This window comes from Antechinus flavipes, chromosome 3 (genome assembly GCF_016432865.1).
Source record: "Antechinus flavipes isolate AdamAnt ecotype Samford, QLD, Australia chromosome 3, AdamAnt_v2, whole genome shotgun sequence".
Taxonomy (NCBI): domain Eukaryota; kingdom Metazoa; phylum Chordata; class Mammalia; order Dasyuromorphia; family Dasyuridae; genus Antechinus; species Antechinus flavipes.
The window spans coordinates 619,938,945-619,966,300 of NC_067400.1; the positions used below are offsets into that span (position 1 = coordinate 619,938,945).

A 27,356-nucleotide genomic window follows, 5' to 3' on the forward strand; every position below is an offset into this window, starting at 1 on the left:
CTCAGGACCCTGGGAATGGAAGACAATGTGGATGGGGCCCATGCCCCCCTCTGAGGTACAGTCCCTGTCCCTCCCTGATCCAGCCCACCCCCGACCCTCCTTAGCCCTGGCCAGCTCTGAGCGCTATGAACGTTGAGGAAGTTTTTATGTAGCGGAAGGTGTTAACAAGTATCTCTAGGACTGGGCCCAGGACTCGCCCTCCCTCTGTCTGAGTGGCGGGTTTGGGGGGTCTCTAGTGGGACTAGTTAGCAGCAGGCTTCTGTTAGGTTCTCTCTGTCCCTTGGCAAAATCACCTCCTCTGGGGTAGAAGCTACAGTTGGACCCGGGGAGCCAAACCCAGAGCAGAAGATAGTTAGAGCCGGGGAAGGGGGGACAGGGGGGACTATTGCTGATCACAGTCGCTGGTGGGTGCAGGTACATGTAGGTGAGGTACGGTCGGCTGACTGGCGTCAAGACAAGACGGGAGCGAGGGCTCAGACGGCCGGCAGCCAGTGGACGGGCCAGGGACGGGCCAGGGACACGGGCAAGCAGCTAAGGTGGCAGAGGGGTGGGGCAGCACTGCGGCAGACAGCTGAAGCGGGGGAGGCCACAGCCACCGGCCTGACAGTGGGACGGAAGCACCAGTCGGCCTGGGGGGAAGGCCGGAAGGGGGGAGGGGAGGGATGGTGGGGAGGGGACACCCAGAAATGTGGCAGGCAGCCTCGGTGGTTGGGAGAGGCCCGGAGGTGCCGGTGCCTCCCCCAACTTTTCCCAAGATCCAACACGAGGGGGGACGGGGCTCCTGACAGGTGAGAAAGCTAAAGCTAAGCCTGGTGGGGGTGGGGTGGGGTCCAGGGACCCCTGCAGCCAGTGCAGCCACGGAAAGCTGGCATGCAGAGGTGACGGGCAGCCTGTGGCTGGCAGGGGTGACGGGGTACCCAGAGTGGATCGAGGCCAGGGCCGAGGGGGTCAGGGGTAACCGGGGAACGGTCGGACACGTGAACGGGTGACGACGATGGCTGTAGAAACGATGCATAATTTTGCGTTTATCCCTCACAGTGATGGGTTCTCTAAGGATCTCTCCTCTTCCTCCTCTGCCCGGGACTCGGGGCCTTCCTTGCTGGCTCTCACTCTCTCCAGGCTGCTGGCTCACTCCCTCGCTAGGGCTCGGTCTCTGTCAGCCTTGGCTCCTACATGCCTCCCCACCACAGCCAGCCCAGCGCAGAGAGGAGGGCCAGAGGCCCCGGGGGCCGGGAGGCCGCGTTCTCCAGAGAGCCTGGGCCTGAGGGAGGGAAGGGTGAGGGGCGCGGTGAGGGGGAGGAGGAGGAGGGCGGCCCCTTCAGCTTCCACCGGGCCGGGGCTCCCTCTGTGGGGTGCTGTCTACAGTCCCAGGCTTTCCCCTCTAAGCTTTGGGAGCTGCCTTCGTCCCTCCCTCTCTACCATGTCCAGAAGGGGAGGTCTCTGTACCTGGCTCTGCTTCCTGCTCTCTCTCTCCCTTCTTTCCCTGTGTCTCCCAATCTCTGATTTTTTTGTCTTTGCTTTGACCCTCTTCCACTTGCCCTCTGCCGGGTCCCCACTGGCCCGATTCTTGACCTTGGCCTCCCTTGGTCTGTTCCCGTCTCTCCCAGTCTCACCTTTTTGTTTCTCCCTCTCTTTGCCAGACTCTCTGTTTCTCCTTCATATTTTTCTCAGGTATGTTTCTTTGTCTCTCTCTCTCTCTCCCTCTTCCTGAGTGCTCCTTAGCCTGTCCTTGATCTTCCCTCTTCCTCAGTGCTCCTCAGCCTGTCCTCTCCCCTCTGAGTGCTCCTTAGCCTGTCCTCTCTCTTCCCCCTTCCTGAGTGCTCCTTAGCCTGTCCTCTCTCATCCCTCTTCCTGAGTGCTCCTTAGTCTGTCCTCTCTCTTCCCTCTTCCTGAGTGCTCCTTAGCCTGTCCTCTCTCTTCTCCCTTCCTGAGTGCTCCTCAGCCTGTCCTCTCTCTTCCCTCTTCCTGAGTGCTCTTCAGCCTGTCCTCTCTCTTCCCTCTTCCTGAGTGCTCCTTAGCCTGTCCTCTCTCTTCCCTCTGAGTGCTCCTTAGCCTGTCCTCTCTCTTCCCTCTTCCTGAGTGCTCCTTAGCCTGTCCTCTCTCTTCCCTCTTCCTGAGTGCTCCTTAGCCTGTCCTCTCTCTTCCCCCTTCCTGAGTGCTCCTCAGCCTGTCCTCTCTCTTCCCTCTTCCTGAGTGCTCCTCAGCCTGTCCTCTCTCATCCCTCTTCCTGAGTGCTCCTTAGTCTGTCCTCTCTCTTCCCTCTTCCTGAGTGCTCCTTAGCCTGTCCTCTCTCTTCCCTCTTCCTGAGTGCTTCTTAGCCTGTCCTCTCTCTTCCCTCTTCCTGAGTGCTCCTTAGCCTGTCCTCTCTCTTCCCTCTGAGTGCTCCTTAGCCTGTCCTCTCTCTTCCCTCTTCCTGAGTGCTCCTTAGCCTGTCCTCTCTCTTCTCCCTTCCTGAGTGCTCCTCAGCCTGTCCTCTCTCTTCCCTCTTCCTGAGTGCTCTTCAGCCTGTCCTCTCTCTTCCCTCTTCCTGAGTGCTCCTTAGCCTGTCCTCTCTCTTCCCTCTGAGTGCTCCTTAGCCTGTCCTCTCTCTTCCCTCTTCCTGAGTGCTCCTTAGCCTGTCCTCTCTCTTCCTCTTCCTGAGTGCTCCTTAGCCTGTCCTCTCTCTTCCCTCTGAGTGCTCCTTAGCCTGTCCTCTCTCTTCCCTCTTCCTGAGTGCTCCTTAGCCTGTCCTCTCTCATCCCTCTTCCTGAGTGCTCCTTAGCCTGTCCTCTCTCTTCTCCCTTCCTGAGTGCTCCTCAGCCTGTCCTCTCTCTTCTCCCTTCCTGAGTGCTCCTTAGCCTGTCCTCTCTCTTCCCTCTTCCTGAGTGCTCCTCAGCCTGTCCTCTCTCTTCCCTCTTCCTGAGTGCTCCTTAGCCTGTCCTCTCTCTTCCCTCTGAGTGCTCCTTAGCCTGTCCTCTCTCTTCCCTCTTCCTGAGTGCTCCTTAGCCTGTCCTCTCTCTTCTCCCTTCCTGAGTGCTCCTCAGCCTGTCCTCTCTCTTCCCTCTTCCTGAGTGCTCTTCAGCCTGTCCTCTCTCTTCCCTCTTCCTGAGTGCTCCTTAGCCTGTCCTCTCTCTTCCCTCTGAGTGCTCCTTAGCCTGTCCTCTCTCTTCCCTCTTCCTGAGTGCTCCTTAGCCTGTCCTCTCTCTTCCCTCTTCCTGAGTGCTCCTTAGCCTGTCCTCTCTCTTCCCTCTGAGTGCTCCTTAGCCTGTCCTCTCTCTTCCCTCTTCCTGAGTGCTCCTTAGCCTGTCCTCTCTCATCCCTCTTCCTGAGTGCTCCTTAGCCTGTCCTCTCTCTTCTCCCTTCCTGAGTGCTCCTCAGCCTGTCCTCTCTCTTCTCCCTTCCTGAGTGCTCCTTAGCCTGTCCTCTCTCTTCCCTCTTCCTGAGTGCTCCTCAGCCTGTCCTCCGTCTCCCTGCTATTATTCCTCGCCTGTGTCCCCTGCCCCTCTCTCCGGCCCCGCGCCTCCCCTCCCTGCTCCTGTGGGGGGCCGTTCCCGGGCTCAGCCCCCGCGGGCCGCACTCACGCAGAAGGCGCATGGAGGCGCTGGCAGCCCCGAGCCTGTTGGCCGCCCGGCACGTGTAGTTCCCGTAGTGGCGGCCGCTCACGTTGGCGAAGAGCAGCATGGAGCGGGTCCTCTCCGTCTGCACCTTCAGGCCCTCGGCCGCGCCGCCCCCCAGCCTGCGGGCAGACTTGTCAGTCCCTCCCTGCTTCCCTCAGGGGCCCCCCAGACCCTCCCAGGCTTCCAGCCTCCTGTGCTGCTGGTCTCTATGGCTGCGTGCGCGTTAGTGTGAGAGAGAGGGGGAAGGAGGGAGGGAGAGGGAGGAGAAGAGGAGAGAGGAGGGAGAAGGAGGAGGGGAGGAGAGAGGAGGAAGAAGGAGGAGAGGAGGAAGAGGGGAGAGGGAAGGAGAGAGGGGAGAGAGAGGAAGGTAGAGGACGGGAGAGGGAGAGAGGGGGGAGAGCGAGAGCGAGCGAGGGAGAGACAGACAGAGAGACAGAGACAGAAATAGAGATAGAGATAGAGACAGACAGACACGGTCACCGAGACCACAGCCCTTCCAAACTGAGGACAGTTTGCGGGCACTGCCCACAGTGCCAAGGGGCTTCCTGCTCCTCTCCAGCTCGACCTCCATGCCCGTGCCCCGCCTCTCCTGGGACAGTGATTTCAGTTCTTGAAGAATGCCCCAAACCCAGGGTACTCCCTTCCCCCACACTTCAGCACTCCCGCGGAGGGGATGGAGTGAAGGGACTGGCGCCCTCATCTTTGATCTCCCCCGGTCTGCGGAAGGACTCCCAGAAAAAAAGCAGTTCCCAGCTCATCTCCCCCGGCCCTGCCCATCAGGTGCGTTCCCTCCTGCCCTGTCCCGGCCCCATTCCTCAGCTCTGAGGGAAAAGCCCACACCCTCTCTTCCCCACAGAAGCTGCGGGCCCAGCCCTCCGCGCGCCTCCCTCCACTCCCCGCACCTGCCCCCCTCCCTCCGTCGCTTGGGGACCCGCCCCCTAGAAGGGCCCTCCCCATTTCGTCCCTCCTTACTGTTTGTCATCTTTGAACCACTGGAAGTCTGCGGGCGGCACGGCCATAGCTTCACAGCGGAGTAGCGCAGTGCGTCCCACGGCCGTCCGGGCGCTCGTCACGTCGGTGATGGTCGGAGGGTCTGGCAGAGAAGGGGACCGGCCCGCATGAGCCGGCCCGACCTCCACGCCCCCCCTCCTCAGCCTAGCCGCCCTCGCCCCCGGCCCCAGCCCGCCAGATCAGGGACCCAGGCGGCCCTCCCTCGAGCCCACGTCTCCGGGGACCCGGACGTCAGCCCCTCCCCCTGGGGACCTGGGCGTGTGGCCTTAGGCTAGGGCGAGACCAGGGCGACAAGGGGCTCACAGTTGACGGTGACGGGCACGCGGCGGCTGTCGGGGGCCGATGCCACGCCGTTGTGGGTCACGCACTCGTAGTCCCCCGCCTGACTTCGCCTGATGTCCGAGATTTCCAGGATCTCACCCTCGGATGTGAAGCCGTCTGAGGGAGGAGGGGCAGGGCGGACACAAACACACTTCAACACGGGGACGACACGGGCACAACACAGACACACATCAGCAGGGGCACAGCCAGGAGCGGGGGCAAACAGGGGCTGGGGACCCTGGGGTCAGTGAGTGGGCGAGTAAAGTAGGGCTGGGGTCACCAGCTCGGGAATCGCCTGGGGGCAGGAGACGCAGGATTCCGAGAGCCGGGGAGGGTACATCCGGGGAACTGGGGGATGCAAGTCTCCCAGAGGATTCGGGGGGGCTCTGGGCCTAGGAACCAGACGGGGCCAGAGCCCCAAGTCAGGCAATAGGTGCCATGTACCCTCTGCAAAATGATCCTCCCAGCTTAATCATTCTGTGGGCTGAGTTCTAAGAATACCAGTTCTGCCATTCCCCATTCAAAGCAACAACTGGGGTCTGACAGTCTCGGTTCTAAGCTCTCTCCTAGACCTCCCAGCCTTTCCTCCGAACTCTTCCTGCTCTGATATTTTACATTCTAAGGTGGCTCTTTCTGACATCCCGTGTTCTGAGGATCCTCATAAAACGTTCTGACATTCAGTGTTCTGAGGATCCTCATAGAATGTGTGACATTCAGTGTTCTAGAGAACTTTCTGGTCCTGACATTCTCGGTTCTAAGCTCTCTCCTAGATCTCCCAGACTTTCTTCCAAACTCTTCCTGCTCTGATATTTTACATTCTAAGGTGGTTCTTTCTGACATTCAGTGTTCTAGGGAACTTTCTGGCCCTGACAGTCTCTGTTCTAAGCTCCCTTCTAGCTGAGGCATTCTCTAAGAATCAAACAGGAGAAAGCTAGTAGAGCATCTTACAAATCGGAGGGTTTCATGGAGGTGTCGTATATTATAGTGAACAGAGAGAGCCATCTCCATCCAGTCAGAAAAGCCTGGCTTTCAGCCTTGCCTCCCATCCAATCTAGCTATACACGTGTCACTTAGCCTTTGAAGCACCTGGGTGGTCCATGGATAGAGTGGTGGAATTGGAATTAGGAAGAGCTGAAGTTAAATAGAGCCCCAGATACTTCTTAACTGTGTGACCCCAGGCAAGTCACTTCATCACTGCCTGCCTCAATTTCCTCATCTGTAAAATGGGATAATAATAATAATAGCACCCACCCACCAAAGTTGTCAGGATCACATTTAAAAATTGCTTTAAAAACTTTAAAAAGGCTATAAAAAGCTAGCCGTTATTAGATCGACAGTCCTAGCCAGCTAAGTGAAATCATGGATCCTTCTGCTGTCAGAACAGTTGTCCACAGGGTTTATTCTCCCTTCCCCCACTAGGATTCCTCTATGGTTTGATATTCTAAGTTTTATAGACCCTTCCATTTTTTTTTTCTATCTTCTGTCATTATTCCTAGTCCTGACACTTTGTTCTGTGATTCTTTTCATCTCAGGAAAATGGAGCCATATTCTAAGTCTCTAGCATTCTGTGTTTTAAGGAACAAAGAAATAAATCCTGACAATTACCTTGAGCTATTAGATTATAATCTCCTTGAAAGAAGAGCTTATATTAAATCTCTCCTTTCTCTTCCATTGTGGATCACATAGGACAGGTTCTACTTAATATAATTTTGCTGAATTGCGTCCAATGGCTTGGTTCCCCGAGGTCTCTCCCACCAGAGGTGGTCTAGCCAGCAGAGACTGAATTTTGGCTCAATATAAGTATATATTTCCTATTGATCAGAGGTCTCCCAAAGGGAGTGGGATGCCTGGTGCAGTAAGTTCCCCATCAGTGGAGGTCTTTGAATAAAGAATGAACGATCACAATTCAACAAAAACAATTACATGCCTATCCAAGTGCAGGGCACCCCGCCAGATCCCAGGCTTTTTGTTGGGCACTGGGACAGTGGGACAGAGGGATTTGTCTTCTGAAGTTCCCAGTGGCTCAGAGGTTCTGTTATCCCACAATCCTATCTGGTAAATATTTATGCTCGACTGATGGAATTGAGAAGCCTATAGCTAGTTTTCCCTAGAATCACAGTCGGTTAGATCTGGGAAGGCCCTTAGATAATGAACTTGAGACCCACAGGGAGGGATGGGAATTGTCCAATAGACAATATCAGGGATGCTGCAGAAGCAATCCCTTTTCAAGTATATGTTGGATTAAATGCCCTTTTGAGGTCCTTTCCAATTCTGGATATTTGTGATACTTCTTTCTTCAGGCACCCCATTCTCCTATTCTCCGAGATGAAAACCACAGGGTCAACCTTCCTCTTCCTTGACTTCCCATATCTGATCAGTTGCCAAGTATTGGCCATCCTACCACAATCACATCACTTGTATTTACATTTGTCTCTTTGTCTCCACTTACTTGGTCACCATCCTATAAGTGAAAGCCTTCTTTGCCTCTTGTTTAAATTTCCATAATAACATGCAATGCTATCTTCCTGTATCCAGTCTCTCTTCTGCCCCCCCCTCCCCTTCCATTCTTCCTCTACATCGGTGCTGACTCATCTTCCTAATTCCTGTGGAAAATCCCATTGCTTCCCTACTCGAAAGTTTTCAGGGATTCCTACTGCCTGTTGAGCGAATTCTCAGTATTGGCATTCAAGGTGCCCTCCACAATATGGGTTGCAACCACATCTTCCCTACTTGATCTCATCCTTCTCCCTTCATGTATTTCCTCCATATCTGAAAAGTCTCCACATTCAGTTAGCTGTTAAAGTCTTTTCCTTCCTTAAAGTTCCTTCATTTTAAGGCCATAGGAAGTTAAGTGATTGACTAAAGTCATAAGATAGAGCCAGAAATGGGATTTGAACTCTTTTCTAGCTTTGACATGTTATGTTTTCTAAGATCTCTCCGAGTTTCCGTATTTCATGATCTCTCCAATCTCTGATTTCCAAGACTATTAGAATGATGAACAAATATTTGGGATAGTATTGCAATAAATTGTCCATCATTTGAAATCTCCAAGCAAAGGTGGGATGACCACTTGCTGGGGATATTGAAGAAAGATTCTCATTCAGTTGTGGGAAAGAGAACCGAATGAGCTTTACATAGTGCCTACTATGTGCCAGATACTGTGCTAAGACCTCTTACAGATAGTATCTCATTTGATTCTCACCACCACTCTTTGACATAGGTGCTATTATTATCCCTTTTTATAGTTGAGGAAACCGAGGACAATAGAAGTCATGTAACTTACTATGAAATATCTGAGGCCAAATTTAAATCTATTTCCATTCCCAGGACTCTCTCTATGTCCACCTGCTGTCCCCAAGATGGACTCTGAGATCCCTTTTAACTCTGAAATTCTGATACCCAGGGCAAAGAGAAGGTGACCTCCTCATCACTGGAGGAGTTGCAAGAGATGACCATTGGTCGCCTCCCCTGCACACCCCCTCCACATCTTGCCCATATTCCTGCACAGGCAATGGTTGGATAGGGTGTCTTCTGAGATTCAACAGGTCCTAACTCTGGGAGTCTTGGCGTAAAAGATAATAAATCCCCCACATACGTGTGATTTGGCCCAATGGGGATTTTTCATGGTCTGGGAAGTTAGGATTTAGGGAATTTAGGGAGGGCCTGGAGTGAAGTAAGTACAGCAGGGTCTGGGAAGAGAGGTTGGGGGTTGAGAAGGGAACACAGGGCCCGGGCTCGGGGGAATCAGGCAGGGGGGCCCTCACCTCGGAGCTGTCTCCAGGTGACTGTGGGCTCTGGCCTTCCCACAGCCAGACATAGCAGGTTCACGTTCCCACCCTCATTCACTGTCACCGCAGACGAGATGTTCACGATTCGGGCAGGGACTACAGAGAGAGGGGGGAAGAGGTGGGGCAGAAGGTGATCCAGAGATCAGGATCCTTCAGCTTTTTTTTTTTTTCTGAGGGTCCCAGTTTTCCTGGTCTCTCTTTGGACAACCTGATTCTCACCTCTACCCGGAGGATTCTGGGAATCTTGGACTCCGAACCCCTTTCCAACTTAGACATTTTGATCTTCCAATCTCTTCTCCCTTCACCTGGCCAAGCACCCTCATCCTCCTGCCTTGTTTACCTCAAGAACTCCAAGCCTCAGTTTTTAATCCCTACCCCTAAGAGACCCAGATGTCTTTCTCCCCAGTCTCATTCCTTGGGCTGCCATTAGGTCTTTCTAATCCCTGCCACAGATACACCAGCCCGTGCTATTAGCTGCCCCAGGGCCCTGAGAAGGCAGGGAGAGGCAGAAAACCACCCCTTAGCTTTTGTTTTATTCATCTGTCTTTCACTCTGTCTTCCTGCTCTCTGGCTGCCTCTATCTTCCTCTGCTTTTCTCTCCCTATGTTAATGATTATTATACCCTTCTCCTGGCTCCCCTTCATATGTTCTCCACTGCCTCTGTTCCTGGTCTGTGCTCCTCCCTTCTCCACAGCAGCTTCAGAACCAGGACAGCGCTCTTCCTTAGATCTGTCTCTGGGAGTCGGGAATCACTCCTTTCACTCCTTGATTGCTATGGCTGGGTCCTTGTTTCTGTCTTTCTCTGGGTCTCTATTCCTATCTCTGTGTTTGGGCCTCCATCTCTCCACCCTCTCCAATTACTGCGTGAGCCTCTGCCTCCTCTCTCTGTTTCTCTGTCTGTCTCCCTCTCCCTCCTTCTCTTTCCCTCTTTTCCTTTTCCTTCCCTCTCTCTCTTTCCTCTCATTTTTCCTATCCTCCCCTCCTTCCCTCGTTTTCCCTCCCACAGCCCCCTCCCTCCCCGTCCCTCTTCATCTCCCCCCTCCCTCCTCCTTTCCCTTCCCTCCCCGTCCCTCTTCATCTCGCCCCTCCCCTCCCTCCCCTCTTCCCCTCTCCTCTCTGGCTCTCACCGTGCACGATGAGGTAGACCTGGGCCGTGTGCGGCTGCTGCCGAGTCTGGAAGGAGCAGGTGTAGAGACCCTCGTCGCCCAGGCCCACGCGGGTGATGAGAATGGAGAACTCGGCGGGGGAGTTGGTGAGCAGCCGCACGCGCGGGTCGCTGGTCCAGCGGTCATTGCCCGCGTACAGGATGTTGGAGCGGTTCAGCCAAGCCACGCGGGTCACATGCTCGTCGATGGAGCAGCTGCGGCCACGGGGGAGGCTCTGGCTGGCACCGGCCTGGGCCCCGGGACCGGGGGGAGGGAGTGGGGACCCCGGGGGGAGGGGGAGGGAGCTCCCGGGGGGAGGGAATGGCGCACCTACCTTGAGTCAGCTGGAAGAGGTGGGGGTTTTGGGGGGAGGGGACCACCAGAGAGAGAGAGGGGGGGCGTACAGGAAGGGGTGTCGGCTGTACCTGAGCGTGGCGTTGTCTCCCTCGCACACGGTGTAGTTGTCTGCCAGAGAGCTGAACTCCAGGCTCTGGGACAGCAGCCCTGCGGAGAGAGGGGGAGGAGGGTGGGCGCGTGATCTCCATCCCATCCCCCCAGCACAGAACCTGGGGCCAGGCTGGCATGTCACTCCCACAGTCTGGCCCCCGTGACATTGTAAACACAAGCACAAGCCACCCCTTGTCATCCCTTTTTCCAGCGGGTTACAGCTGGCCAGCTCCCCCGGCACGGAAAGCTTCAGAGAGACAGAGACGGCAAGAGAGACATAGCTGGAGACGCTGAGAGATAAAAGTGTCAGGGCAAGGAGGGCCCGACGGCCCGTGCCCTGGAGCTAGTGATGCGAGCAAGTGAGATTCTGGCCAAGCCTCCCGGCAGGCAACGTGGGCCGGAGAAGGAGGAGCCTAATTAACCCAGAAGCCCTGTTATCCCGCATAATTGCTGCCAGCCTACTCCAAGCCCGGATGCTATGTATGGGGCAGGGGCTAAATGGAGAGCAGGTGTCCCATCCCAGAGTCTGTCTGAGGTCTCGTCCTTCCCTGCCTCTGAGCCCTCCCCCCCCCCAAAAAAAAAAAAAAAAAAGCACCAGGGAAGGAAATTTAGCCGAGAAGTTCCTGTTCCCGCGAGGGACTGAGATACACAAGCAAACCTCTGCCGGATAACGGAGCACTCCGCCACTAAGGACAGGCAGCTTTTACCAGCCTCCTTCCTGCCCTCTCTGTTCTTTATTTAACAATAACACGTTCTATATTAGTAATACTAATACTTTAGCCAAGATAGACGCAGAGTCTGGGAGAAGGAGACTGAGAATGAGGAGCCGCTTTTGTCAGTGACACAGGAAGCTACAGGTGCAGTCACATACTGTCTCCAGTACCTCCACTCTAAGCTCCCGCTCCCTCCCTCCCCCGCCCCCCACCCCGCTCTCTCAGGGGCTCAGACCATGAGGTGAAGCTTAGAACCCAACAGAGCTTTGATTTCAACGTGCTGCTCCTCACACTATAAAGCAGAACGGGAAACACCCAGGCGGGGGCACTCCCAAGGACACACAGACATCAAACACAGGCAGAGACACACTGAAAAAAAAAAAAAAAACAGGCGTCTAGATACAATTACAAGGACAAAAGTCTCAGAAACAACGATAGCCAGACATAGACAGGCAGGCACATGGTCCCTGGGAAGGGGGGGGGGGGAAGAGAAAGAGAGACAGAGACAGAGACAGAGACAGAGACAGAGACAGAGACAGAGACAGAGAGAGTCACACACTTCCAGGAAGGAACAAAACAGAAGCAGACACACATGGAGATAGACAAGGATGTCCTAATAAGCAAATACACAAATAATAAAGCTAGAGCCTCACAGCCAAGCCCAGAGATGTATAAACAGGCAGACAATCACAAAGATGGACTGTCTCATACAAAAACACGCAGAAATAAGAACAGACATAGAGACACAGTCACAAAGATGTAGTCTCACATATAGACACACGGATCTATGAATGCATATACATGTGAACTGATAAGCACAAGCTATTTGAAGTGAAGCTTTCTTATCTCTGGGAGTCTTTGTTTCTGTCTCTCTCTTTATCTGTCTCAGTCTCAGTTTCTCTGTCTTTCTCTTTTTCTTTGTGTGTCTCTCTGTCTCTGTATCTCTGTCTGTCTCTGTCTCTCTGTCTCTCTCTCTTTCACACACACACACAAAGTGACTTAGAGTCCCACTTCCATCACCAAGTATAATCATCAAATGTCTCCCTCAGGGAAGGTTACCACAATGCAATACAATGGAGAGAAGGAAGGAAGACGACAGTGAAGAAAATGAGATGAAGAAGTGAGAGTCTCCCTTTCTGACTGCAGTCCCTCACACCAGAAGATGATTGGAGAGAATCACTAAGAAAGGCTGTGAGGGGTAGGGGAAAGGGAGAGAGCTTGAACTAAAGAGGCTTAATGTGCCTCCTGATTGTACCATTCTATGCTCCTACTCTCAGTTTTATGAGCTATAAACTGGCCTCAGACACTTACTAGCTGTGTGACCTTGGATAAATCCCTTATCTTCTATTTTGATCTCAGTTTCTCATCCATAGAATGGGAACACACAGGAGAAGGCAATGGCAAACCATTCCACTATGTTTACCAAGAAAATCCCATGAGAGGCAGCTAGGTGGCACAATGGATAGAGCACCAGCCCTGAAGTCAGAAGGATCTGAGTTCAACTCTGCCTTCAGACACTTAACACTTCCTAGCTGTGTGACCCTGGGCAAGTCACTTAACCCTAATTGCCTCAGCAAAAAAAAAGAAAAGAAAACCCCGTGGACAAAAGTCCACAGAGTCACGATCGAACAACAGCAACAAAAATAGAAAAAGCATTTTAGAAGAATTTGGTCAGAATTATCACAAGGGAATGAGAGGGGAGTAGGGGGTATTAAAGACACACCCTCTTACCTCTCTGGGACCCTCAAAAAACCCCTTTCCGATCTGGAGGTATCCATAGAGACCCATTTGTACAGATTATCCAGAGCTTGACTCATGGATTAATTATTGACTGGAATTATTAGATAAGAATGGAAATTATTCTATAGGATATATGAGATGAAGGTTATTACGTGGGAGAATGGGAAAGAGATTGTATTTTTTTATCCTGAATGGGGAAAATGATTATTCAAGCTACCAAGTTCAGAATTTATCTACCATCTCAATGTAAAACTAGGTCTTGTTTAGGTGAAGGTCAGTCCATTCATCCCTCTTCATAAAGTACAAAGCTTCGCTTGCTTCAAGTGGATGCTGTAGGGCCGACTCCCAACAGCCCCAGAAGCTCAAATGGCTACTTGGGCCAATCAGCTTTCACGAGGAAATGCTGCCCTTTCATCGATTACCCTGACTGCCCCCAAACAGGCAAGGAAACAGACTGCCACAAAAAGTTATCACTTCAGGGGTGTCTGTCAAGAGAGATGAGTCAGGTCATCTTTTGCAGACCTCCGTCCTGGCTCCGCTTACCCTGTAGAAAGGTGAGTTTCTCTAGAGGGAGAACTCTAGAGGATGGGAGAAGTGAGAGAAGGGGCTTCTTGCTGCTGGGGCTGCTGCTGCTTGGATAGGAGCTCAGGATGTGGGAGAGGAGCAGGAAGGTTCTGAGAATCACTGAGGTAGGGAGCTGTAAAACCACTGGAACTAAGAACATCTAAAATTAGAGCTGGAAAGGTTCTTAAAAATAGAGAATATAAAGTGCCCGAGCAGGTCCTCACCCCAGGGGTAACTCCAATGCCCCGTCCTCCACGCCTCCTCCAAGAACAGAATGAAAGGAAGAATTGGCCTAAAAACAGAGAATGACAAAACTGAGAGAGACCTCAGAATAGAACATTAGAGCTGGGAAGGGCCTCAGAACTTAGAACAGAGAATATCAGACTAGAAAGGGACTTTCTGAATGGAGAAGGTAAAGTTGGGAGATGCTCTAGAATCTAGAATAGAATAGAATCTAGAATGAAAGGAGGAGATGGTTACTAAACAGAATGTCAGAACTTTGAGGAGTCTTAAAATGTAGAATGTCAGAGCTGGAAGAGGCTTTAAAACATTAAAAGTTTTTTATGAGGAGTCTGAGAATGTCAAAGGTGGAACAGACTTTATGAATGAAGAATGTCAGAAGGAACTTTTGAACCCAGAACAGAGAATGTAAGGGTAGAACTGATCTAGGAAAACACAATGGAGACTGTCAGAACACCAGAAGGAACTTTTGAACATAGAACAGAAAATGTAAGAGTAGAACTGATCTAAGAAAACAGAATGGAGAGTGTCAGAACACTAGAAGGAACTTTTGAACCCAGAACAGAGAATATAAGGATAGATCTGATCGAGGAAAACACAATAGAGAATGTCAGAACACCAGAAGGAACTTTTGAACATAGAACAGATAATGTTAGGGTAGAACTGATCCAGGAAAACACAATGGAGAATGTCAGAACACCAGAAGGAACTTTTGAACATAGAACAGAGAATGTTAGGGTAGAACTGATCCAGGAAAACACAATGGAGACTGTCAGAACATCAGAAGAAACTTTTGAACCCAGAACAGAAAATGTAAGAGTAGAACTGATCTAAGAAAATAGAATGGAGAATGTCAGAACACCAGAAGGAACTTTTGAACCCAGAACAGAAAATGTAAGGATAGAACTGATCTAGGAAAACACAATAGAGAATGTCAGAACACTAGAGGGAATTTCTGAACATAGAACAGAAAATGGAGAATGTCAGAACACCAGAAAGAACTTTTGAACCTAGAACAGAGAATGTAAGGGTAGAACTGATCTAAGAAAATAGAATGGAGAATGTCAGAGCCAGGAGAAACATTAAAACAAAATATCAGAACTAGAAATTTTCTTCAATATAGAAGATTCAAGGTAAAAGCACCCTGATAACTCAGAATAGAAAATGATATAATCTTTCTCCTGGAAGGGAAAAATATAGACTGTCAACTCTAAAGTAACCCTAGAACCTAAAAGAGAGCTTAAGGGTGAATGGGATTTTAAAACACAAAATGTAGAATTTCAGAGTTGAGTGATCTTGAAAACCTAGAACAAAGAATGCCATCAATACTGAGAGAGAGATTAAAAATCACCTAGTTTATCCTCCCATTTTACAGTTTCAAGACAGACTTTTTAAATGAAAATGACTTTTCCAAGGTCATGTAGAATGAGTGACAAAGCTAAGACTACTACCTAAGTCAATGACTCCCAGTCCGTTTGCTAAGAGTTTCATTATCCTGGTTAATGGACTAAACAGTGGGGAAGCAAAAGCAAAGCCAAGAGAAGTTGGGAAGCCGATCAGAAGACGGGTATGGAAAAATACTGAAACAGAAGCAAATAAAAGAGACCCAGAAATAGAAAGAATAACAAAAAGAGGAAAGAATAAAGTTTTTAAAAAAGAGAGAAAAAGATGGATTTCAAGATGGAGAATATACAGGGAGGGTCTTAGGATTGGTAATGATGAACAGAGTTAGGAAGGATGCTGAGGGAAATGGGAACAGAAATACAAACATTCAGAGAGAAACAGAAAAAAAAACATAGATAAAGAAAGTAGAGAAAAAGAAACATGAAAGACACCCACAGAGAAAGACAGGCGGACATAAAGAAAAGACAGACACACAGAGAGATAGAGAGAGGAAAGAGACAGACAGAGACAGACAGACAGAAACAGACACAGAGACAGAAAGAGAGGATCAGAGACAGGCACACACTGATATGGAGGGAGAGACAAAGGGGGGAGAAAGATGAAATACACAGAAACAAGACAAGGAGAGAGAGACAGAGAGAGAGAGAGAGAGAGAGAGGAGAGAGAGAGAGAGAGAGAGAGAGAGAGAGAGAGAGAGAGAGGCAGAGGGGAAGAGAGAAAGAGAAAAAAAGAGCTGTAGAGCGATGGGAAGAGACAGATAAAAAGATAGAGAGATGAAGCGATATAGGGAGGGATCGAGGGATAGAGAGAAAGACAGAGATAGAGAATGGGAAGGGGGGAGAGAGAGAGGGAGGGAAGGAAAGAAAGTCAAAGATAGAGACAGAAAAGCAGAGAGACAGAGAGGGGAGGGGAAGAAAAAAACAGGGAGTCAAAGAAAAAAAGACAGACACAGACACAGAGACATACAGAGAAAGACAGAAAAAAAGAAAAAAGCAGGAAGAGGAGGAGGAAAAGAAGAAGAAGAAAAGCAGGAGGAGAAGAAGAAGAGGAGGAGGAGAAGAAGAAGAGGAGGAGGAGAAGAGGAGGAGGAGGAGGAGGAGGAGGAGGAGGAGGAGGAGGAGGAGGAGGAGGAGGAGGAGGAGGAGACAGGCAAAGACAGAGACACAAAGATGGAAAGAGAAGGGGAGAGAGAGACAAACAGATAAGAGATAGAGACAGAGAGAGGTGGAGAAAGAGACACAGGATAAGGAGAGAGAAGCTGGGGGGGGGGGGAGAGACACACATACAGAGACAGAAAGCCAGAGGGAGACTCAGAGACAGAGAAGAGACAGAAAGACAGGGAGAGACACAGAGACAGAAAGCCAGACAAAGTGACAGGGAGAATAAACAGAGAGAGAGGTAGAGAGACAGAGATAAGAGAGACAGACATAGACAAAGATCCGGAAGGGAGACACAGAGCTCTGAAGACAATTAAAGAGAGGAGAGCAGACGGAAACTTACATAAATAATAGGGTGACACGAAGAGACACGGAGAGACCTTCTAGAGGTGAGAGAATGAGAAGGATAATAAGTAGAGAAGAACAAAAGAGCAAGGTAAATGCAAAAGTAAGAAACGCAGGCGACACAAGTCAAGAGATAGGAAGGGGAGAGGATTTAAAGAGAACCAGAGACAGTCAGGTGAAAGTGAGAGCAGAGACGCAGAGAGAGCCAGAGACAAAGCCGGGAGACATCGGGAGGGGAAGCTAGAGAGCCGGGCTCAGGCAGGCCGGGCAGTGAAAAGCTTTGGCTCTTTCCGCCCCCCACCCCCTTCCTCTGCCCTCCAGCCCGGCCGCAGGAGACGGCCCGATCCTTGGCTGTGGGAAAAGCTCCTCCGGGAGTCAGAGGTCGGCCTGGGTCTAGGCCCCCTTAACCCATTTCTTGCTGGAAGAAGCCCCAGTCCTAGGTGGACCCGGGCCAGCGAAACTTAATTAATCCAGCATCTCTTCAGCCCATTAACCTTTCCGGCAGGAGCCGGAGAAAAATCGCAGCCAGCCCTGGTCCTCCTTCCCATCCCCCTTCTTCCCCAGTCCTTCAGACACCTGGGGGACCCAGTGTCCTGCCCCTGCTCCCTATCCCACGGGCACCTTCGCCTCTCTTGCCCCCTCGATGACCCAGACGACAGACGAGCCCATGCCTCGGCCCCCACCCTCCTCCCGGCACAGGCACCTGAGCCTCCGGCAGCGCTGCCTCCCCCTCCCCCCATCCGAGCCGCGGTCCGGCCTCCGAGCCCCTCGGGCCCCCAGAAACGGCTCTAAATGACCCGCTTCACCTTCTCCACACTCCACCCAACCCCGTACACTCTTCCAATTTTGTGACCCCCCCCCCCGCCCTCCCTGCCCCAGGCCGATGAAGCCTTTTTTCTCCAATCTCCTGCTCCCACCCCCCTCTCTACCGACCAGCTTCAGGACTCAGGTTTCTGCGCCCCCCCCGCGCCTCCCCGCCAGTCCCCTCCTTTGCTCTCATCCGACTGGGATCCAGGCAGGCGAGCGAGGCCCCGGGACCCCTGGGGACTGTCACTCCCTGCCCAGGCTCCGGGACCCCCCAGAGACTCATTTGTTCCCCGCGCCCTCCCCCCGGCTATCCTAGCGTCCACCTTCAGACCCGGGGGACCCTAGCGCCCTGATCCCCCGGAGCACCCCCACCCACCCACCCACTGACCCAGGCATCCAAACCCGCTTCCTCCCAGACCCATCACTAAGGTCACTCCCAACTCCACAACCCAACGATAACCTCACAGCTGCCAAGGACCCAGGCGTCCTGATCCCTCGCCCCCCGCAGGGACCCAAGCTTCCATCCTCCCCGCCCCCCGGCCCCAGCGCTGCAGTACCTCGGCTGATGACGGCCAGCCCGGCCAGGGCGGCGGCGGCGAGGAGCCGGAGCCGGGCCCGGGGGGCGGGGGGGGGCATGGCGGCGCGCAGGGGGCGGGAGGGGGAAAGGGGGGGCCGGTCCGGGGCGCGCGGGGCCCGGGGGGGAAGGGGGAGGGGGAGGGGGGCTCCCCGCCTGCGGCACCGGGCGGGGGGGGGCGCGAGGAGCCGGCGAGAGCCCTGCTGCAGACCCGGGGAGGGGGCGGCGCTGACGGGCAGGGGGACCGGCCAATCAGGGGATGCGGGGGGCCGCGGGGCGGGGCAGAGGGGGGGGCGCTGCCTGACGGATGGAGAGGCCTTTGTTACTGCGGTTCTGCCCACCCCCCTTCCGAATCCCCAGTTCCCTCACCCCCGCCCCCGTCGGGACCCAGGCATCTTGCCCACCAGCCGCCCCCGCCCGCGCCAGAAGGCAAACATCCCGGCCCCTATAGCATGCTACGCAGGGACCCAAGCGTCCTGCCCCTTTCTTCCAACAAGGACGCAGGTGTCCTGACCCGCAGGCCCCGCGCTCACAAGGACCCAGGAGTCCCGACCTGCCGATCCAGCCCCGGCCAGGGGTCAGGTGTCCCAGGCCCCGCGTTGGCAAGGTTCCAAACTCTGGATCTCAAAGGACCCAAGCGTCCCGACCCCCTCCCTGCCCCTGCCCCGCCCCACTCCGGAGTCTGGCGCCTCCTACGTGGACCAGAGGTCTTTCCCCTCAGGCTTCCCCACGCCCGGATCCAGGCGGGAAGCTCTCCCCAAAGCTCCGGGGAACGACTTTCCTGAACCCATCAGTCTCCTCGGGGACCCAGGCAACCTGACCCCCTCTCCCAGTCCTCACTTTCTTGGGCACCCCGGCCCCTAGCTCCCCTGGCTCTTCCGGAATTGTTGGCAATAAAATGGAGCCAGGAATACTTATTCCAGAGTCTCGGCCCTTGCAGCCAAGGGCTTTCAACTGGGCCACGAGACACGGCCCTCCAGCCCCCAAGGACCCATGGGCAAGCCTGGCAAGCCCGGGCTGAACCTGCGGGATTGTCACTATGGCCCTACCTCCTACACAGTCTAAACTGGACCTCGACGCCATTTACTTGTTCAATGGCTCCTGCAAAGATTCCAGTTTGCAATTCTCTACAAAACTAAGATTCTGTGAATGGGGAGTGACCCCTGCCTAAAGTCTGCCGGGGATAAAAGGTTCATTTAGGAACTTCCTGGGGTACGACTGGGCAGGACGCCCTGACGCCTGGACACTGGTGCTAGCTGCTGCTGGACTGGCTTTCTCAGGCCTCTCTCTGAATAGCTCCCTACACACACCCACACACATACACACACACACACACACACACACACACACTAGCTCTACCATTTATATGATACTATTATTATTTCCATTTTCCAGATGAGGAAACTGAGGCAAAAAGTGATCTAGTGGCTTGCTTAGGGCTAAATAAGTGTCTCAGATCAGCCTTGAACTGAGGTCTTCCTGATTCGGAGACCCAGCACTTTATTCCACCGAGTCACCTTTCTGCCCAGCACAGTCCTAGTAGCGGCTTAAGAAATGCTTTTTGATATAAAGACACATGTGCATGCAGAAAACTTGATAGTTCTAAAGAGCTCCGGATAAAGCATCCCCTTCTAGTAATAAAAATCACAATTATCTATAAATTAGTAGCTAACCTCCAGGAAACTGCCTGGGGTCAGGAGAAGTTAAGATACTCGTCCAGGGTCACCCACAAAACTCATAAGTGCCCAAGTAAGAATGTCTAACATCAGTCTCAGTACCTTAGCCATTGTATAATATGATCTGTCTACATTTATTTTCATCTCTGTCTCTATTGGAGTTAGGAAAGTGCCACCTCAAAAACCTATTGGCTGTGAGGTCACGGACAAATAATGATAATAATAACAACAATAAAAGCTAACATTTATATAGCAGTTACTACATGTACTAATTGCTTTAAAAATATTATCTCATTTGATCTTCATAATAATCCTGAGACTATGAGCTATTATTATTCCCATTTTACAGTTGAGGAGACTAACTTAACACAAGTTACGTGACTTACCCAGTGTCATAAAGCTAGAACATCTCTGAGTTTGGATTTGAAAGGCTCTATCCACTAAGCCACTTAGCTGACTCTTTCAGTGCCCCAGTAACTTTTTAATGATATGAAAGTTAGCACAGTGGCTGGTCAGGAAGTTTGCTACACAGATAAAATCACAGGATCTGGACCCAATAATCTCTATCATCTCTACCTTTATCTCTAGTTCTAGCTTTGTATCTCTGAATAGTTAAATCCATATCTTTATGTCTAAACCTATATATTTGTATCTTTATCTACATATGTATCTCTATTTACATCTCCCCCTTCTTATTTTCTCTTCTCTTCTTTCCTCTTCTCTTTTCCTTCCCTTCTTCCCTCCCTCCTTTTTCTCCTTCTTCTCTGTCTCCTGTCGCTCTCTCCTTCTCTGTCTCTGTCTCTGATTCTGTGTCCATGTCCTTTCCCCCTCCTATTCCTACTTTGAATTCAGACAGTTCTGAGAAAATCACATGATCTTTCTGATGCTCAGTTTTCTCATCTGTTAATTAGGGGAAATAATACACCCACTAGCTAAAGCAAAGGCACTGCAAAGAAACTCTTTGTTAACCTTAAAGTTAACCTTAAAGAGAAATTATTATTGTTACTATTACCACTATTATACAAATCCTCCTTTGCCAAATTTCTGGCTAGATAAAACTTTCCTTCTGTGGTTATTTAAGGCAATCGAGATTAAATGACTTGCCCACTAGTCATATAACTTGTAAGTGCCAAAGCTCAGATTTGAACTCAGGTTGTCCTGACTCTAGGGCCATTATTCTACCTTGGTTTCCCTTGTTACTGTAGTTCAGCAATGGCTGATATTTCCAGCTGTGAGTGCCTCTTGGAACAGTCTTCTATGTTTCTGTTAACTGGTCAAATGCTATGAAGAACATGGTCATGATTCATGAGGGTTATACAGATGTCAGCTTTGAAAAAAATCATAACTTTCCATATGATGAATTACATCATCCAATTCAAGAATGGCTTTTGGAAATTCCAGTCTAAGTATACCTATCCCCCTTCTAAAATAGCTTAAAAGCTGTTTCAGTACTATGTTTCATAATTAGGTAGAATTTCTGTACTTTGTCTTCAGTCAAGATTTTTAGGGACTTGGGGTTCTTTAGCTTCCCCCTCTCCCAATCTAGAGAGCTGTTTGTAGCTGTTTGATTTTAATTTATAATTTTGTTTAGGAATGAAATAGATTCCCCCCCCCCCAATTTTTTATATGATTGCCCATCACTGGCTGTTGTGTAACTCAGGGCTCAAGATACTGTTGACAAAAAATAGTATGAAGCCCTTGGCTACGGCTGGTAAAATCAGCTTTCAATTGTGTCATAAGTCTGTACTAGCACATACTAAAACATCATGAAGTACATTTATAGTTTGCCTCCTTTAGTGATCCAGCAGGTATATAATAATACTTAATAATAATAATAGCCACCTATATGGTACCTGATACATCATGCTCATTATCCATTATAATAATAACTACCTATGTAATACCTAATATATGCCAGGCACTGTGCTAAATGCTTTGCCATGTCTTATTGCTAGGAGAGAGGTGCTATTATTATCCCTATTTTACAGTTAAGGAAACTGAGGCCTTCAGAGCTGCCATAGTTACCTCAAGGCACATGACACCCCTGATAGAAATCACTTAGATTGATACCCACCAATTGGCCATTGCCACCATCCTCATGACATGGACGATGAGCTTTGAGAGTTTGGTGTTTTTATTACCCTTGTTAATGGCATTATCATTACTTAAAATTGATTTAACATAGAAACAATTCTAAGGGCAAGTCGCCATCATGCTATTATGCTTTAATACTTAGTGAATAAATTATTTTTGGTCATTGAGTAAGTGGATGAAGAAATAAACTCATTTTCTGCAGGCTCACTAAAAGCATTCTCTACCCTACCCTAGTTGCAGATATAATGGCAAAGATAATATGGACCTCGTCCTGTTCCTATATCGTTTTGATTTCTTTTGTTAAGTCTTTGTATTTTGAAGGCTTTTCGTTCTAGAAAGCTTTGTGGTTATGAGTATTTGGTATGGCGCTACCTATTTAAAATGTGGTTCTTAAGTGTTTATAGATCAGTGTTATATTTGGGATAATGGTCTGGTTCAGTACTAGAGTTCTTATTGATATTCTGAGTTCTGCATTTGTAGTATGGGAATTTGATATCCATCAATCCATGAAAAATAGTAAGCTTTTGATGCTCAATTCTTGCCGGCAGGTCATATGTTTCTAGAGGCTCAGTAGGCCCTAAAGTTGTATAACCTGTGTTAACGTGTTGCACAGTTTCTACCACTTAATATAATTTACAGTGATCACTAAGACAAGGCTACTTCAGGGTAACACTTTTAAAATTTGCAGTAGCAACAGCCTATTACTGAATTGGAATTGTCATATGAACTTTTACACTTCCTACTCTCTCTCTCTCTCTCTCTCTCTCTCTCTCTCACACACACACACACACACACACACACACCTCATCTATTTTTTGATACTTTTTTTTTGGTCTTCATTTAACTGAATTTATGTGAGTATTGCCAATGGAGGGTTTTTTGACTCCGTTCTTGGATCCTAACCATCAAAATTTCTATTCATAAGCAAACCACTTGGTCTACATTAAACAAAACTGGTGGCACACATCTTTTATTCCTCTCTTTTGCTTGGGGAAGCGATATCTGGTTGTTCCCAAAGTATTTCTATAGTTTTTTTTACCCTATGCATTAAGAATAATGATTAATCTTCTTTTCCTTTTGGGGGTATGACATGTTCCCCTTTCTATAATTACCTAGGGTTTATGGCTCCATGTTTCATCAATATTATGTAAGTTTTTATTAGAATACTTTCAAAATCTCCATCTACCAGTTCCCAAAATATATATGATGACTGACATTTTATAGGTATTAATTTCTTCATACTCGGCATTTTCTTCCAGAAAAAAATCATTTCTCAAATCAATTATGTTTAATGGTAAATGTAATATCCCATTCCTAAATCCCCATTCAATTTTGATTTCAGGATGCCAGCAAGGCTCTTAACACAATGAACCACAACTTTCTTCTTGACATCTTTATGTTCAACATGTCTTGACTGAAAAAGGCCAAAATATGAAAAGATATTGCCATTATTCATTAGTTTAATGAGATTCTAGATTCAGTCTTGAAGCCTTCAGTCTCTATCTTTCCTTGGCATGAACTAAAATGTTATGCTTATGAGTACATTTATTATTATTAATTAACCTTAAAAATATATAATTGCCATTATTGTTGTCATATCTCATTCTTTTTTTATAAAGCTTTTTATTTTCAAAACATATGCACAGATAATTTGACAACATTGACCTCTGCATAGCCTTGTGTTTCTTTCCCCCATTTCCTACTTTCCCCATCCCCTCCCCTAGATGGCAAGCAATCCAATATGTATTAAAAATGTTAAAATATATGTTTAATCCAATATGTAAAAACATATTTATATGATTCTCTTGCTGTACAAGAGAAATCAGATAAAAAAAGAAAGTAAATGAGTAAGAAAACAAAATGCAAGTGAACAACATCAAGAAGAGTCCTCTTTTTCTGGATGTGGGTGGCATTCTTCATCACAAGATCATTGGAACTGGCCTCAATCATTTCATTGTTGGAAAGAGCCATGTCCATTAGAATTGATCATCTTATAGTCTTGTTGTTGCCATATACAATGATCTCCTGGTTCTGCTCATTTCACTTAGCATCAGTTCATGTAAGTCTCTCCAGGCCTTTCTAAAATCATCTTCCTGATTATTTCTTATAGAATAATAGTATTCCGTAATATTCATATACCATAACTTATTCAGCCATTCTCCAATTTCTAGTCTCTTGACATCACAAACATTTTTGCATATACAGGTCCTTTCCTTCCTTTAAGATCTCCTTGGGATATAAGCACATTAGAAACACTGCTGGATCAAAGGGTATACACAGTTTGATAACTTTTTGAGCATAGTTCCAAATTGCTCTCCAGAATGATTGCATCCTTCACAGTTCCACCAATAATGTATTAATGTCCAAGTTTTCCCACATCCCCTCCAGCATTTATCACTATCTTTTCCTGTCATCTTAGCCAATTTGAGAGGGGTATAGTGTTATCTCAGAGTTGTCTTAATTTGTATTTCTCTGATCAATATTGATTTAGAGCACCTTCTCATATGATTAGAAATAGTTTTAATTTCTTCATCTGAAAATTGTGTGTTCATATCCTTTGACCATTTATCAATTGGAGAATGGCTTGAATTCTTATAAATTTGAGTCAATTTTCTATATATTTTAGAAATGAGGCCTTTATCGGAACCCTTAAATGTAAAACTGATTTCCCAATTTATTGCTTCCTTTCTGATCTTGTCTGCATTAGTTTTGTTTGTACAAAAAAAATTTAACTTAATATAATCAAAATTATCTATCTGATGTCCAATTATGAGTTCCTGTTCTTCTTTGGACAAAAATTCCTTCCTTCTCCACAGATCTGAATGTTAAACTATTCTATGCTCTTCTAATTTGCTTATAATATTCCTCTTTATGTCTAAATCATGATCTTATCTTGTATGTGGTGTTAGGTGTGGGTCAAGTCCTAATTCCTTCCATGCTAGTTTCCAATTTTCCCAGCAGATTTTGTCAAATAGTGACTTTTTATCCCTAAAGCTGGGTTCTTCAGGTTTGTCAAACACTAAATTGCTATAGTTATTGATTATTTTGTTCTGTCATCCTTATTCCATTAATCAGCTACTCTGTTTCTTAGCCAGTACCAAATGGTTTTGATGACCGCTGTTTTATAATATAGTTTTAGATCTGGCACATCTTAATTAGCATTTTTTTTCATTAATTCCCTTGAAATGCTTGAACTTTTGTTCTTCCAGATAAACTTTGTTACTATTTTTCTAGCTCTGTAAAATAATTTCCTGGGAGTTTGATTGGTATGGCACTAAATAAGTAGATTAATTCAGGTAGTATTGTCATTTTTATTATAGCTGTTGGCCTACCCATGAGCACTTACATCTCATTCTTTTCAACTTTTTTGATGAGCTTCAGATAGGAATAACCATGAGAATGCCTCTATCTTGCTGTTTTTACTATGTTCTGAAGGCTATTTCATAGGTGAATAAAATTTTTAAATTTTTGTAATCAAGTGAGAGTTGAAATGTAAGCTCATCCTCTATAGACTTCTTGTTGGCATCTTTCAGAACAATTCCAACATTGATCAGAAAGATGGGAATTATATCTATCTTTTCCTTCTGATATATTATATTTTGAAAACTCTTCATTGTATGTATTTTGGAGAAAATGTATAGGGAAACCTCTAATTAAAACATTGTCCTTAGATTTAGATAGATCCATGCTATATTTGACTAGTCATGGGTAACAGTTTACTCAATAATGCTTTCTCAGGGATGTTTGTGAATATTTGTCATCAGGTGTGACCCTGGTCGAGTCACTTAACCCTGTCTGCTTTAGTTTCCTCATTAGTGAAAATGAATTGAAGAAGGAAATGGCAAGATTCTCCAATATATTTGCCAAGAAAATCCCAAATGGGGTCACAAAGAATTAGACAGGACTGAAATGACTGAATAACAACCACAAACATTTCTAAGGAGTAGCTAGCCTATAGTAGATACACTATAATACTATAGTATAGTATAGTATAGTATAGGAGTATAGCTAGCCACTTGGACTTATCTATTTTGCAATATGAAATAATATGTTGCCGTTTCCAATGTATCAATGCATAATCTACACTGTTAAAACCCATCTATTTATTTCTAGACTGGGACTCTTAATTGACTGAGGAAAACAAGTATCCATTTTTTTCTTATTGGAGAATAAGATACAAAGACTGGCTTTAATCCTGAATAATCAATAATCAATAATTTAATCCTAAATAATCAATAAACAACTGAGATTCTCATGTACTTGAGCAAAGTCATTTTTAATGTTTGTCCCCACTCCTTTCCCTGACCTGAGTGAGCAGAAAGAAAAAGAAAATAAAAAAAAGAACTGATGTTAAAATAAATTGTCATGTAAATGCTATTCTTTGGAGGTATTTATTGAAGATGTTATACATGTTTTATGGATAAGGGAAATGATCAGAGAAATGATGTGATTTGCATCTAGGGAGTATCCAGAGTGAAACCAGAGTTCAGGTCTACCTCACTTCAGGTCTATTAATAAGTCTTAGGAAACTCAGCCTCTCTAGAATAGGATTAAGCCCAGACAGTATGCTCTAATAATGAAAAAGCAAAATGCGGAGGTAACTTTTTAGCAGAGAAATAGCATGTGGATTTAGAGTGACTGACTCTTTGAGCTTTAGTCTCATCTACAAAATAAAATATTGAGCTAGATGATCTCTAAGATCACTTCCACCTATAAGAATGATTCAATCCAGTTTAATTCAATAAACATTTATTAAGAACCTACTATGTGCTAGGCAAAAAGAAGAATTCATGCCCTCAAGTAATTTCTATCTTATGGTAAGTAATCATAATGGACATATAACACAGTGCAAAGTTATTTCAAAAGAGAGCAAAAAATAATAACTGGGAAGCTCAGAAAATGCCTTCCTTACCAGGTCTCTCTTGATTTCTTCTTCAGAGAAGTTCAAGATTCTCTGAGATAATGATCAGAAATTTCATTTCCTATGTAAGAGGCTGTTTGTACAAAGGGATAGTCATGGAGGAAGAGCTTACAAGCCAATTTGGAAAAAATGGACAATGTTTCAAAGGAAACAACATGAGATAAAATAAGAGACAGATTGGAGTACTTGAAATGAAAGGTTAAGATGTCTATATTCTATATTAGAGGGAGAAGGAACTAGAGAAAATTTTTGAGCAGTAGGGTAGCATAGTCAGTTCTGTTTTAGGAATATCAAGTTGACTAACGTGTGTGTGTGAAATGAATTGAAGAGGAGAGAAACTCAAAAAGAGACACCAGTTAGGAGGCTATTATATCCATCTAGGCAAGAGAAGCTGGTGTCTGAATTAAGGTAGAGATCATGTGAAGGAAGAGCAGGGGACAGATGTAAGAAATGTGGGAATAAAATGGATAAGATTTGACAACTGATTGAATTTTTAGTGGGGATTGGGGAGGAAGAAGGAGCGGGAAGAGTCATTGATGGCTCCAAAATTGTTAATCTGTGTCATCTACCAAATTAGGTAAGGTTGAAGGAAAGATGGGTTGGGGGAGGGGCAGGAAATAGATAATTATGTCTGTTTTATTCATGCTGAGTTCGAGATGTCTAAGCAGTACCAAAGTGTAGATGTCTAAGTGTGAGATTGAAATGAGAAGAAAGATCAGAATTAGATATATATATGGCCCATGACCTAAAGCCTTTCAACTTTGACATTCTATAGTCTTTGTTCTTGCATTAATTTTTTCCTATCTGTTCATT

At 47.6% G+C, this 27,356-nt stretch overlaps 1 protein-coding gene across 2 annotated transcripts; it reads right to left on the reverse strand.

Annotated features, from left to right (window-relative positions):
- Positions 1 to 128: 128 nt before the first annotated feature.
- IGLON5 (IgLON family member 5) lies at positions 129 to 17,935 on the reverse strand. 2 transcript variants are annotated; one of them, XM_051989586.1, is made up of 8 exons: positions 17,836 to 17,935; positions 10,287 to 10,365; positions 9,844 to 10,076; positions 8,693 to 8,812; positions 4,911 to 5,045; positions 4,569 to 4,689; positions 3,561 to 3,715; positions 129 to 1,261 (listed from the first exon to the last, which is right to left on the reverse strand). In XM_051989586.1, exons 1-8 carry the CDS (start codon positions 17,912 to 17,914, stop codon positions 1,170 to 1,172), a joined length of 1,014 nt encoding a protein of 337 aa, XP_051845546.1. In that variant the 5' UTR covers positions 17,915 to 17,935; the 3' UTR covers positions 129 to 1,169. The 2 variants fall into 2 exon arrangements, with proteins under 2 accessions (XP_051845546.1, XP_051845545.1); XM_051989585.1 differs by lacking the exon at positions 17,836 to 17,935 and having other exon boundaries at positions 10,287 to 10,874.
- Between the last annotated feature and the right edge of the window lie 9,421 nt (positions 17,936 to 27,356).

Coding starts and splice junctions, on each gene's coding strand:
- IGLON5 (XM_051989585.1), bottom strand. CDS start 10,507: ATGACAAGGGGTGGCTTGTGCTTGTGTTTACAATGTCACGGGGGCCAG. Junction 5,046..8,692: donor CACCTGGAGACAGCTCCGAG/GTGAGGGCCCCC, acceptor CTCCTCCCTCAG/ACGGCTTCACATCCGAGGGT. Junction 4,690..4,910: donor CGTGCCCGTCACCGTCAACT/GTGAGCCCCTTG, acceptor CTTCTCTGCCAG/ACCCTCCGACCATCACCGAC.